The sequence below is a fragment of the Zootoca vivipara genome, chromosome 3, assembly GCF_963506605.1.
Source record: "Zootoca vivipara chromosome 3, rZooViv1.1, whole genome shotgun sequence".
NCBI classification, from domain to species: Eukaryota; Metazoa; Chordata; class Lepidosauria; order Squamata; family Lacertidae; genus Zootoca; species Zootoca vivipara.
The window spans coordinates 67307715-67322499 of NC_083278.1; the positions used below are offsets into that span (position 1 = coordinate 67307715).

General features: G+C 40.4%; 1 protein-coding gene across 2 annotated transcripts in view; it reads left to right on the forward strand.

Moving 5' to 3' along the window:
* FNDC1 (fibronectin type III domain containing 1) overlaps nucleotides 1-14785 on the forward strand; it is a 92098-nt gene that overhangs the window by 45623 nt on the left and 31690 nt on the right. For both annotated transcript variants that reach the window (XM_035108622.2, XM_060272795.1), the window contains 5 exons: nucleotides 1097-4132; nucleotides 6666-6784; nucleotides 6881-6992; nucleotides 8008-8364; nucleotides 13445-13510. In XM_035108622.2, coding sequence (XP_034964513.2) covers nucleotides 1097-4132; nucleotides 6666-6784; nucleotides 6881-6992; nucleotides 8008-8364; nucleotides 13445-13510 — 3690 coding nt within the window. The remainder of the gene's footprint in view (nucleotides 1-1096; nucleotides 4133-6665; nucleotides 6785-6880; nucleotides 6993-8007; nucleotides 8365-13444; nucleotides 13511-14785) is intronic.

Here is a 14785-nt window from a genome sequence, read left to right on the forward strand (position 1 = left end):
GTAGAGACCATAGCTGTAGATGTTTGGGCGTCTTTCCCCCACCTTCCAAAATGTACATAAAGTAACTTGCTAATTTCTCATTAATAATGGAGAGATGGGCTATGTAAACATTCTACAAGTTGGCTGAAGTATATTAGATTTCAGTGTAGAAACGAACATTCTCACCAGAATTCTACAGTTGCATTTAGAGTGTGTTGGTGGCTGGTTAGGATGCTGCATAGTCGCCTCTCCATTGGCCTCCATTGGCAGAGAGGAGTGCTGCCAAATTGGAAGGTGGGGTGGCTCCACCCATGGAGGTCCGAGCTTTGGCCAGCTACTACTACTGTTTCATCTACTGTATCTAAAGCCCTGCAGATTCTGTGAGGGGACTAGCCTGGTACTGGCATAACAATTTTAAAGTATTCCATCCACACACACACACACACACACACACACACACACCCCATACATACATATACATATACATATAAACATATACATACACATATACATACACATATGCACACACTTCCCCAATGGCCATATACCAAGACAGAGGTCCATCTCACTCATTATTGTGTATTGCCTGGCAGTGTCTCTCCAGGCACTGAGTCACAGTCCTTGCACCCTGGCTGGCATGAGATTGCAGGGCTTGGAATGTGGTGGTTGATTGAGAACCTCACTGCTTCCTAGTTTGAATTGTTCTGTTTGTCGCTGAGACAGATAGATTTGATCTGCAGTGGCATTTAGTTTTTGACATTTCACAACTGATTCCTCAAAAAGCAAAACAAATGAAAAAGCTTACAAGTCATAGGCCCTCACATTTCAAATTAAATTTTTGTCTTAAAATGCAACTTCATAACTTCACATTTCAAATTGTCCATTTTTGACTATTTATGAATATTCATTACTATGTTTATTCCATGGCTATGTGAACGAGAACCATAGATTTAGGACAAAGGCTTTGAATCACCATAATTTAAAACATGGTTTGGGATTGCTGCCATAATGTTTCATTAGGCAAGCTATTTTCATTTTCTTTTAATAGCAGTTGATTACTTTTATAGATTTCTATGTTTAATCTCCTTCCCTCCCCCTTCCCCCTCTTCTGTTGTAGCCAATATAGGTGAATCAAATATTGATCAACAAACAAACATTGATGCGGATTTGGAGCCGAAAGCATCTAAGAATTCTGTGCCTTCTTCCTCTGTTCACACCTCTTCTGCCTCATCACCGTCCTCTTCCTCTAAGCAAACTTTGGATCATTCATCCACTTTTCTTGGTGGCAGAGATTCAAAAAGTTCTGCTTCTGACTTAAAGAATAAACTCCTAGCTGGGAGCAGAGTCCCTACCAAGCCTCAGGTGTCTTCTAGAAAGGGAGCAGAGCTAGAAACTGATTCTGTCTCCAGAGAAGACACTTCTGACCACAATCCCTCCAAACAAGCTGCAACAGTGCAGCCACAAAATCAGGATGTTAAGAGCAGTGTGAAGCCACAGTCCCCAATTAAACCTCCACACTCTGTCATTTCCTCAGGTAAAACACCTCATAGGTCACGCACACCTGTAAGAACAGGGCAAGCAAGCACTGATAAGCATCGGTCATCACCATCCTTCCTCTCACCACACCCTTCATTATCTTCCATTCCTAACTATCCCAAAATTGAAACAAAAAATCTAAGACAGAGCAGCTCTAGACTACCTTCTTCCCATGAAGTCACACTGGATAATCTGCCAGTTGATAATGAAAGTAATGATCAAGTTGACAGTGCAGAGGAAAAACCTAAACCTCCAGAAGTTAAGCATTCACATTCAAATCAGCAGCCACCTGGATCTCGGAAGGTAGTCCAGAATCACCCCACAAAACTATTCCTTCCTTCTGTATCATCTGCAGCCACAAATTCTCAAAGTCATTCACACCATCCCTCTTATAAACTAGTTCCCCCTGATACCAGTGATGCTTTTGATGCTGATAAAAGCAAAGAAACAGAAAAAAGAGAGCAAAGACCAGGTTCCAGGCTCTCTTCTCCTCAGGGCAGTTCATCTGCATCTGTGCAAACAAGGCCTCTCCTGCACTCTAACCGCCATGTGCCACGAGATCCGAGAGTTTCTGCGGTTGCTGCTGCTGCTACTCATACTTTACCTCACTCACATAGCTCATCTGCTAAACGTAAGGCTGAGGGAAAAGAAGGTTCTGATGCTAATAGTGAAAATGATGAAGGAGAAGATGAAGAGAACAGAAGAAGGCCATCTTCTAGATTCAGTTCTAGGTCTTCTTCAAGTTTGTCTGCATCTGAACGCTTTAATTTGTTCAAATATAGATCAGCCAACAGATTTGCCAACAAAGGCAGTAATATGTATGGTACCAGGACTCCACCCCCGAAAAGCCCCTCTACTACACAGTCCTCAAAGGTTCAACCTCAGTCCAGTTTACGTTTGGCATCAGGCAGTAATCACAGGTCCAATTCCAATAAAGACAAAGAACTGGAGGGTGAAGATGAAAGTCCTCTGCCTCCAACTCTTCCTAATGCTTATTCACCATCCTTTTCTAAACAGTCTTCTTCAATGGACTATACCAAAAGGAGGAGTTCTCTGGCTGAATCTAAGCATCATCACAGAGTTATACAAGAAGACTATAGCAAAGAACGGGAAGCTACAGATTCTTCACTTAAAGTTCAACACTCTGATGCTGTGTCTTCAGTGTCTAGCCAGTCTCCTTCATTAAGCAGAACAAACCATCATTCCGCTGTTTCTTCTCAGTTAACAAATGGCCATAGTTCAAGGTCCAGAGGCTCATCTCCACCTTCTGATTCTTTATTAAGGACATCTATGGAAAAGTCAGTTCCTTTACAGTCTCCTGCTTCTAAATATCAACCTGACCATCTTGAGAGCAAAGATACATCTCCTAAGTCAAAGCAAGCCTCACCTTCGTCTAAAAAACCATTAATGGGAAGGTCTCATGCTTTATCCCGTAAAACACTTCATCCAGAAACCAGCTATTCCTCAAAAACATCAACTGATCAGTCACAACATTCAAGAAGCCACCTTACACTATCATCCCACCAAAGTAATGAAAAACTAGAAGTCAGAGATGATGACAGTTTGGAGGAAAATTATTATAAAGAGGCAAATGATAAAGAGGAACAGAAGGGTTCTTATTCAATACCTGCCAAAGAAGTCGCGCCATCTAGGAGAATATCTCAGGGAAGGACCAGCTCTTTTTCAAAGCATTCTGAGTCCCAGACCAGTAAATCTGGGCAAAGATCTCCAAGTCAGCGTGAGTCTTTAACCTCCTCCAGAGGTTTAGGTCTGTCACCAGGAAAACATACTGGGTCAAAGATTATTGCATCCAGTGAAGATACATCTGATACATCTAAATTGCTTGCATCTCCCCATCAATCCAGAGCCATTCAGCCAGCATCTACCTCTAACAGAGACATAGACAAAGACCATCACTACAGCAAAGAAACTTCTTTATTTTCAAAATCATCCTCAACTTCTCTGAGACAAACTCATCCTTCAGTGCCCCGCTATCCATCTGGCTCCAGAGTCCCTACTAGGACAGCATCTCAGACAGACAAAAAATATGGACTCCTGCAGCCAGCACCAACCAAAGTTGAACTTTCTCCCAAAATGTCATCCTCTAAAACACATCAATTGATAAACAGTGGTGGTGATTATGAGGATTATGAACAGTCAGAAATGGAGGAAAATCCAACATCTCCAGCAGCAAAGTTGCCATCTTCTTCAATTTCTAGGGGCAGTAAAAGCCTAAATAACAATGTTGCTGGTGATAAAAGCAAATCACCAAGCCCTGCATTGCCCCCAAAAGCAAAATTGGCTGATGAGGAAGTGTACAAACAAGAGGAGGAGGAGGAAGAGCCCACTTCTAAAACATCGAACACTGCATTGAGTAGATCTACTGCTTTAACTTCCAGGTCTTCACAGTCTTCTAACAAACTGAATACATTTCCTAAAGTGAACTTGGCTTCACCACGTTCCTCTGGTTCTACTTCTGGATCTTCTCAGCTTCATCCCACTCACTCTGCTTCTCCAACACATTCTTCATCCTCAGTGTCCTCCAATCAACGAACACAAAACTCAAGGTTATCCAACCCTTCTCAACGACAGCAGTTTAGGCTTCCTAACAGGCAAGGTAATACATTAGTGATGCTTGTATTAATGCTTGTTAACTGTGTGTTCCTCCCATCCTAATTCTTTTATGAAGAAAATGTGATATTATAAGATGCTCCCAAACGTTGTGTTTTGAGATCCCATCAGTGGAAATTGTTTTGTTCTGAAACCATCTATCAGTTCACCTACTTTGCTATGGGGCTCTTTAAATCCTTGCCTCATTTTGGCCAATCCCCAAATCTCACTGCTCCCAGCATCTCACTAGTGTGTCCTAATTCACTATATCTGCAGAAGATTATTCGATCTAGTGTGTCCTAATTCACTATATCTGCAGAAGATTATTCAATTTGAACCTAATATTAGGTAGACCTGACCACTAGTGGGTGAGTATTCATAAACTTGCATAGTTTTTTTTTATTCAGGGTATGTCCTGATAGGTCAACTGAATTTTATTCCTTCAATTGATTATTAGTCACACAAATCCTGTATATCTAGCTAATATATAGAATGTTGATGAAAAACAAAAAAACATCTGCAGGTGAAATCTACTATGACATAAGAATATCCCATGCCTAAATATAATGTGTAAAGAATTGTGTTTGTTTATTCAAACCCTGCCAGTGAGTCCAATTATTTATGTTGCTTCTTCATATATGCTGTAAATAGTCCCCATTCTCTTTTAAAGTCTCTGTTATCCTTTTCATGTAATTTATCTGTTAATTTTGCCAGTTCTGCATATTCCATAAGTTTCCCTTGCCATTGTTTTACCGTTGGTATCTGTTTTCTTTTTTCCAAGCTTGTGCTAATATAATTCTTGCCGCTGTTGTCGCATACATAAATAATTTCCAATTTTCTTTTTTCTTTTTAAATCTTGATCTAAAATTCCTAGGAGGAATGCTTCTGGTTTCTTAACAAAAGTCTTTTAAAACATTTTTTTCAATTCATTATATATCATTTCCCAATAATTTCTAACCCTTTTGCATTCCCACCACATATGATAAAATATACCATCTTTTTCTTTACATTTCCAACAGGTTTTGGATCCCTTTTTATACATTTTTGCCACTTTCTCTGGTGTAATATACCATCTATACATCATTTTCATATATTCTCTTTCAACATGATGCAATCTGTAAATTTTAAATTCACCTTTCACATCTTTTCCCAATCTTCCCAATCCTGAGCCCACTTTATTTGTGCTGACTTTACCATTTCATCCAGCGTTTCCCCATATAACAGGAGATTATACATTTTTTAAAGTAATTTTGTATCACTCTCAATTATCTCTTTTTGAAGTTTGACACTGTGTAGCTGAAACCTTTCTTATTGTCTTCCTTAAACTGTTCATTCAATTGATGTAACCAACTTTGCAGTGTGATCTTTAGTTCCTCTTATTCTTTCAGCTTTAACCCTTTTTTAGCCTCTATTAATAATTCTCTGTACGTAAGCCAATTTCCTCTCTTACTAAGAAAGAGGTTTAATGCTAATGCTTCCACCAGCGAGAGCCACCATGGAGTTTTGGGTTCTAAAAAATCTTTGTTTATTCCACACTTTTATGAGTGTTTTTCTTATTATATGATTATGAAAACCTTCATTTTTTTAATCTTTCCCATACCATAAATATGAATGCCAACCAAATCGTATTATCATGTCCTTCCACATATAATATTTCATCTCTCTCTAATTTAATCCAGTCCTGAATCCACGGGATGCAAGCTGCTTCATAATACAATTTTAGGTCTGGAAGGGAGAAGCCTCCTCTATCTTTAGTATCTATAAGTATTTTGTATTTTATTCTAGACTTTTTCCAATTCCAGACAAACTTAGAAATATCTTTTTGCCAGTTTTTGAAGCAGACAAAGTTACTTAGTATCGGTACTGACTGAAAGAAAAATAACATCTTTGGTAGTGCATTCATCTTTATTGCTGCTATCCTTCCCATCAGAGAAAGATTCATTCTGTTCCAAATTTCCAAATCTTTCTTAATCTCATTCCAAGCTTTCTCATAATTACCTTTATATAAATTTAAATTTTTGTTGGTAAGCCAAATTCCTAAATATTTGACTTTTTTGTAAATTTCTTTTCTTGTGATCTCCTGCAATTACTTTTTCTCCGGTTCCTTCATTTTTTTTGTCTTTTCTTTATTTAATTTAAATCCTGCTACTTGCCCAAACTCTTGTATTTTTTTCTAAAACTTTAGGGAGACATAATTTTGGTTTCTCAACTCAATTATCAAGTCATCTAAAAAAAGCAAGTTGCTTTTTTTAACCTGCATCCCAATGGAATACCCGCATTATTTCATAAATGAATATACTGTACAAGTATGTACAGTATATAAAATACATTTCTATGTTAACATATGTTTTATTAAACAGCTTTGGGTTTTATAGTTTTATAGTTTTTTTATAGTTTTATAGCATACCAATTGTATTAAATAAATAAATAAACAAATAAACATTGTTTTATTATAAATATTTGGAACTATAATTTCACTGAATGGACAGAGTATAGACAAAGTAATGGATAATGCATACTTTGTGTTGTATATATTTCAGGAAATGGTGGCAGACCCAATCTAACCACAAAACCAGATCAAAATAATAAAGTAGTCCCTGGTACTAATGGAAAGCGAAATGGACAGAAGATAATAAATGGTCCACAAGGAATAAAGTGGGTAGGGTGACCTTATTTGAAAATACAAAATACTTTTAAGATTTAACGTTATATTATTTCATGTTGAAGAGCCTTTCAATCTACACGTTGCTTTTAGATTGTAGATCTTGACCGAGGGCTGGTGCTGAATGTTGAAGGAAGGTACCTCCAAGATTCCCAGGGAAAACCTCTTAGAGTGAAATTAGGAGGAGATGGCCGGACTATTGTTGGTAAGTGGCAATATGAACATAGGGCGGAATGTGGGTTATTCAGAGTATGGGTTCTTGTAACACAGGAAGGGAGACCTGTGGCTCTGCAGATGTCACTGGACTTCAAACCTCCTAAGCATCCATGACCATTGACTATGCTGGTCAGGACTGCTGGGAGTTGGAGTTCAGGAACATTTGAAAGGCTGCACCTTCTCCATCCCATTTCTACTGAGTTGTGACCGACTCTGGGGTTGCGGCGCTCATCTCGCGTTTGGTCGAGGGAGCCGGCGTACAGCTTCCAGGTCATGTGGCCAGCATGACAAAGCCATTTCTGGCGAACCAGAGCAGCACACGGAAACACTGTTTACCTTCCCGCTGTAGCGGTACTTATTTATCTACTTGCACTTTGACGTGCTTTCGAACTGCTAGGTTGGCAGGAGCTGGGACTGAACAACAGGAGCTCACCCCATCGTGTGGATTCGAACCGCCGACCTTCTGATCAGCAAGCCCTAGGCTCTGTGGTTTAACCCACAGCGCCACCTGCGTCCCAACTGAATTACTTGACACTTTTTCTATCTGATGAGCTGACTAGAGCCCATTGGCATAGCAAACTATACAATACAAAGCTATGAAAAAGACGGGAAATTTTGTGTGTGTGTGTGCGCGTGCGTGCGTGCGCGTGGTATTCTCTAGATATTGATGCAGCATGCCTATGAATCTCATTTGCTGGGAACTGCAGGTGAGGAGAGTGCTGCTGCATTCCGATCCTGCTTGTGGGCTTCCTATGAGAATATGGCTTGCCTATGTGAGAACAAGATGTTGGACTAAATGGGCCTTTGGCCTGATTCACCAAGTCTCTTCTTAAGTTTCAGGGCAGCCCCTACATCTTGCTAGCTTTGTTGCAACAGAAGCATGTACCTATTCTTCCTAACAATCCCTCTGCCCCCGCCCCAGTAGTCCCTCAAACGCCACAAAGCAAAACTTCATGGTATTAACTGTATCTGAAGTAAATTTTTGTCTTCTTCTGTTCTTTTAGATTCCAAAGGAGCTCCTGTAGTAAGCCCAGATGGTTTGCCATTGTTTGGGCATGGGAGATTTAGCAAACCTGTAGCAAATGCACAAGATAAACCAATCATCAGCCTGGGAGGGAAGCCACTGATAGGCCTTGAAATGGTTAAAAAGACAACCACTCCTTCCACAACAACAACAACCGTGAGGACAACTACTGCCACTACTACTACCACTCCTGAACCTACCACTCCTGAACCAACAACTACTGAGCCACCAACTGAGAAACCACAGCCTACCTGCCCGCCTGGGACGTACGCAGAGTATGATGAAGAGGGGAATATAGTGTTAGGATTTGACGGTCTGCCTGAATGCAATTCTGAAGGTACTGACTTTTCTGCTAGTTTATGTGTATATGTATGTGGCTATGCAGCAACTGTTCCACCGGGGGAAAGAAGTATTTCCATTTAAATAATTCCAGTAGCAGTGCAGACAGGCAAGATTCGGGTGGCAGGTACCTTATATGAACACTGGCCATGGATGAAGCAACAAACCAAGATGTGCCCCCTCCCATTTCCTCCTGTTTTCTGTTGTGATGAATCATCGTGTTGCTTGAATTAGTAGAGATGGAAGAATATTGCATACCATCCTTTAAAACCAGGAGGAGAAGCACACACTGGTTTTTAGTTGTATAAAAGTAAATCTCATCCCTAATGAATATTGGGTGGGTATGCAAAAATAGCACACAAACCTGTCAGCTGCTTTGTTGATGAGACATTAGGGCCATGGTTCCCAATGTGGGGCACATGCCCCACAGGGGGGCAATTTGATTTTTAAGGGGGCCAATTTGAGAATGAGTTATTAATAGTGAATGGCCTTTTAGGCTTCCTCCACGTGAATAGGAGTTCACTTTTTGAATAATAAGAATTATATGTCATGGGGGCCATCAGGATTTTAGGGATGCTTAAGTGGGGCCTGGCCAAAATAAAAAAGTTGGGAATCACTGCATTAGGGTAAAGACTTGACCCATACGATGCATTTATCATATAGAACAGGGAAGGGGAGCCTATGGTTGTAAGATGTTTTTGGACTACAGCTCCCATTATCCCTGATCAATGCTGGTTGAAGCTGATGGTTGTTGAAGTCCAAGAACATCTGGACAGCCACGGATTCCCGAGGCCTGATATCAAGGTCAGCATCCTCTGCTTTATATCGTATCCCTGCCACTGCCATCAAGGAGCCCACCATTTACGGTGTGGTAAACTACCATGGAGTGCATGTCACTATTTGCCAAACGGTAAAAAGTTTGGTGAATCCCATTTCTTGCCCAGGGGAGTGGGGAGAAGCATGGTAAGATTTAGCAAGTCAGGACAAATGGCTGATTTACCAAGTGGTCAGTTTATCATTTTTAGTGTTGCTAATCTAGTTTTGACTGTTTTTGTACAATGCACTGGTATTTTATTTTTGTAAGACACTGTGAGACTTCAAGGGAAATGACTAATGAATCAAATCAATTATTGTAAAGATGCACTATGGTAGGTTAACCATTCCATAAATATTAAGGCAGTCAGGACATTGAATGTGTATTATCTTGTCGCCATCCGTTATTATATATCCATTCGAATTTCAATGTCTTCACCATGGAGCACCACATCATGAAATGGCTTCCTGAATTTAGCCGGATAATAAAATACTCTAAAGGAATTCCTTATAAAAATGACCACAAAATGGAATTAGTATCAAGGAGCAAGAGCGGGATTAGGATGGAGCACTTGGGGTAACAAAGAAGAGGTTAGAAGGAAATGACTGAGCAGAAACCTGAAAGAGGAAGCAGAATCTCAGCAAGAAAAACAAGAAGGAAATGACCCCCCCCTTCAAATTTGTACTAGGTGAGTAATCTCTCTTTGAGGGTGTTTTAAAAATAAATAGATCTGAATGAAATTACTGTTGTTCGTTAGCACTATTGGCCGGGCCTTCTAGGGGAGAGATGGTGGAGCCAGCTGTGAACCACCTAGCCTGGTGAGAAGATCCAGCCCCCTGCCTCTTGGTGTGCAGGAAAAATATTTATTAAATTTCTACCCCCACCTTTCCTCCCAAACAAGCCCAGGCACTTTGTTTTGTTCTTTTGTCTGTTAGGGGCTATCTGCACTATACATTTAAGCAGTATCATACCACTTTAAACAGTCATGCCCCCCCCCAAAAAAAGAATCGTGGGAACTGTAGTTCCTTAAGGATGCTGAGAGTTGTTAGGAGATCCCCTATTCCTCTCAGACCAATTCCCACAGTGGTTTAACAAGCAATTCCTCTTCTCCAGGAACTAAATAACAGCCAACTGTCCAGCACCAAGGGATACCTTTAGTATTTCAAATGTAATGCTTTGCATGAGCCCTTGTACACATTATATCTGAACCAAACCAAGTTATGGTAAATACCTTTGTGATTTTCTCTGCACATTGCAATATTATTATAAAATTGAATTGTTGATTTTGTTTTAGTTTAGTTTGTTGGAATTGGATTTTTTCAAATGTTATGTATGCTGATGTATATTTGTGTGTGTTGAGAGCTGCTTTTGGCACAGTTCACTGTGGAAACGTGGCATATAAATAAACTAAAACCAAAACTTAAATGAAATTTAAACCAGTGGCCGCCACTGCCTTTGTAGCTGGAGTCAGTCAGAGCCCCGTTTTCTCAGGCCAGGTGGGAATGAGCAAAACAGAAAACGGGGATCAGGTCATACAGGACTTGCAGCTAAATGTTATCCAAGTCTATGCCATTATTTTTTCTTTCTTGTTTGTATCCCTGATCTCAAGCCCCATGGGAGCGCTGAGGCATATATGGAGCTCCAATATCAGTGAGGGGCTTTCCACATATATTGCATTGTTGGAGTCTGCTCTGTAGAACACAATGTTTGTGTAATAATAATAATAAATTATTATTATTATTATTATTATTATTATTATTATTATTATTATTATTATTACCTCACTCACCTGGCTGAGTTTCCCCAGCCACTCTGGGCGGCTTCCAACAGAACAGAACAGAACATTAAAATGCAATAATCTATTAAACATTAAAAGCTTCCCTAAACAGGGCTGCCTTCAAGTGTCTTCTAAAAGTCTGGTAGTTGTTTTTCTCTTTGACATCTGGTGGGAGGGCGTTCCACAGGGCGGGTGCCACTACTGAGAAGGCCCTCTGCCTGGTTCCCTGTAGCTTGGCTTCTCATAGTGAAGGAACCGCCAGAAGGGCCTTGGTGCTGGACCTCAGTGTCCGGGCAGAATGATGGGGGTGGAGACACTCCTTCAGGTAGTGCACATATGTGATCAGAGCTGCTCCTCAAACCAAAATTAATGAATAAGCATGCAAAGACTTCTTGCTTTGGATATGTACGTGCTTAGGGTGATATCTGCCTAAGTAATATTTTGGAATTTGATTTCTCTCTCGGTGTGTGTTCTTTTCAGCTACCACTTCTCCAGTTGGTCTGGACCTAGCATTGCTAACCACACAATATCATTTATGGAGTAAAGCAAATCTATTGAGGGACTGATGCTCTGCAAAATAAACAGCTGTCCCTGTTCAGAAGTCCAAGATTTCAAGGGCTCTTTCCCCTGTAATTCAGATGGAAGTGTGGAAAAACAGAATGCTGCCTGAGCTAGTTTTGCTTCTTACACACTGAAACACCTGAGCAGCGTAGCAATGCACCTGGAGTGTTATGAACGTTTCCATGAAGGATAAATGTATGAGCTCTGTGGAACTTAGGCTGGCTGGCTGACAAAAGCAATAATGGAGAGAGCATTGCAAAAAAGACGCACTACTCAACAACCACATCTGAAAATGAATGCAGTCTTACATTACGTATATTGCTACCAAATGCAGTAAAAATTAGCCTGCTAAGAAAGTTCCAGAATGTTCTCGCAAGATGGAAAAACAAAGCACCATACTCAATATGCTGTTATTTCTCAGGAATCCGATATATTGACATGTTTCCAAACAGACTAAGAAAATGTGGTGTGAAAAATGCTGCTGTGGGTTCTACTAACCCTTTGGTCCAATTTCCTGCTCAGGATTTATAAAGATGACTTTACCAGATATGATTCTGGTAGTCGGAGAATACACGAGGAGCCCAAGCTTATGTGGCACTGAAACTCCAGACGGCTCAACTTCTTTGAGGAACTTTAGTCAACAAAGCCATTAAAAGCCACTTTTATAACTGCTGCTATCATATTACTGGAAAATATAGGCCTATAAACTTGAAGAACAGTAATAAGCATGAAAGTATTAAAGGACCAGTCTTTTCATATTTCCTGCATATCTGAGTTTCAGTAATTTGCTGGCTGTGTTAATTTTTCTTTTAAAGATGCTTGGTAAAGCTAGTGTTTTTCTCAATTAGCTTTGTTCAGTGCATTCAAAATTCACTGGATTGATGCCCAATAGACTCTGTAAGCTTGTGGTGGTGGTGGGGTAAGTGAGTGGATGGATGTACCGTCAGGGGACAAAAATCAAGTGAAAATGATGTGGTTAATATGTTCTTAAGCAGAAATGCTGGCAACACTTTTGTAGAAGAATGAACCATTTTTCTATTACTCCCTGCTCCCCAGGGTTTGCTTTGACATGGAAACAACAGTTACATTAATTGAACTGCTTTTGAAATATATAAAACGTAAGGGCAGAACCAGGAAAAAAAAATACTGGTTATGCTTCAAAAACAATGCTGTTGCTCAGATATCATTTACATCTGCTTGTTTGCTACTGAAAATTGAACTTGATCAGCCAGGCATTAACCATTTGCTTTACCATGAACTATAGAGCGAGATGAGCGCCGCAACCCCAGAGTCGGACACGACTGGACCTGATGGTCAGGGGCCCCTTTACCTAGATTTATATTAACATTTTTTAAAGCAGTGGATTAGAATCTGTTTTATGAAGACTTGCCATAAGTAGGTAATACTGTACAAGGCTTTTAAAATTTATTGTGATAATACTGGATAGAAAAATATATGGCAAATATTACTAGGCTGTTATAGTCAGAGGTTTAAATGTAATCGTTTGCACAGTTGCAGAATAGTATCTGTGATTAATGTTTTAAAGGAAGGCATACATTTAACAATAATCTATATGTAAAAGCCCCAGTGCCCAACATTCTGTCACTTTCTAACATGACCAAGGGATAGAATATATTAGAAAAGAACTATGCAGATCATGGCTGCCAAGTTTTCCCTTTTCTCGCGAGGAAGCCTATTCAGCATAAGGGAATTTCCCTTTAAAAAAGGGAGAACTTGGCAGCTGTGATGCAAATAGGAGCAAGCTTGCTCATGAGCATAGCTCCTTTACTAGCTCCCATACAAGTGATTATTATCTGTCATCCATTTATATAGGAAAATAAAGCTTTGCACTGGGTGCACTGTTGTTATGAAATCTCTAGGGCAAAGGGGAACCTGCTTCATTCCAATGTCTTCTTCTTTCCATAGATACATTCTCAGGGCTTGATGCAGATGTGACGGGAACTACAGAGTCATATGTGATATACGATGGAGGTACTGATTAATAGTAAAAGTCCTTTTCTGAAGTGCTTTGGATTCCTTTCGTTTCTGCACTGTCATCTGATAGCCTAGAGCAGGCATCCCCAAACTGCGGCCCTCCAGATGTTTTGGGCTACAACTCCCATGATACCTAGCTAACAGGACCAGTGGTCAGGGATGATGGGAATTGTAGTCCAAAACATCTGGGGGGCCGAAGTTTGGGGATGCCTGGCCTAGAGCCAGCACTCAGGTCTAAATACATCTGAACAAGAAATTGTAGCTTGCTGTTCTGTTTTTAGTACTCTCAGGCTCTCAGAACAACAACAACAACCTATTATTATTATTATACTGGCCTTCATCCGTAGATCTCACAACATAAAAATACAAGATAAAAAACACAAAATACATAATAAGAAAGAATAAAAACAAACCAATAATTCTCCCTCCCACAACACATTTAAAAGGGTATTGGATGGATGTCAATCAGCCAAAGGCCTGGTTGAAGAGAGGAATGTTTTGCCTGGCGCCTAAAGGTATATAATGAAGGCATCAGCCAAACCTCCCTGGGGAAAGCATCCAACAAATGGGGAGCCACTGCAGAAAAGGCCCGTTCTCATCTTGTCACTCTCTGGAACTCTGGTGGAGGAGGCACATGATGAAGGTCCTCAGATTATGATCTCAGGGTCCGGGTAGGTTCGTATGGAGAAAGGTGGCCCTAGAGGTATTGAGGTCCTGAGCCATTTAAGGTTTTATGGTTCAAAACCAGCACTTTGAATTGGTCTCGGAAACTAATTGGCAGCTGGTGCAGCTGGGCCAGGATTGGTGGAATATGTTCAAATCGTCTTGCCCCAGTGAGCACCATCAGAAGTGATGGTGGCAGGTCCACATTTATTTAAAAACGAACAAACCTTAAATTGATGGATGGATTTCATGTTGAAACAAGGATCTGCTCTGATTATGTAGAAAGGGCTGGGCTTATTCCAACAGCAAAAGGAATGCATGACTGAGGGTTACTGAAGTCTAACTCCATCCATGGCTTTACTCTTCCGTAACCTTGTGTACAAGTGCTTTTCTTTCAACCCAGCTCACTTCATATATCAGAGCTTGGCCAAAGAGGAAAGAGAGGCAGGGAGACAGACAAGAAAGTAAGTCTTAGGCTTGGGGGTAGCAGGTGGGTAGTTTTGTTAGCTAGCTAATTCATTGAATTTCTGAATTGCTACCCACAACAGATAGTCCCGAAGCGATTTAAAAGAATTGCTGTCAACATTTGACCTACATCTTCTTTCTGCA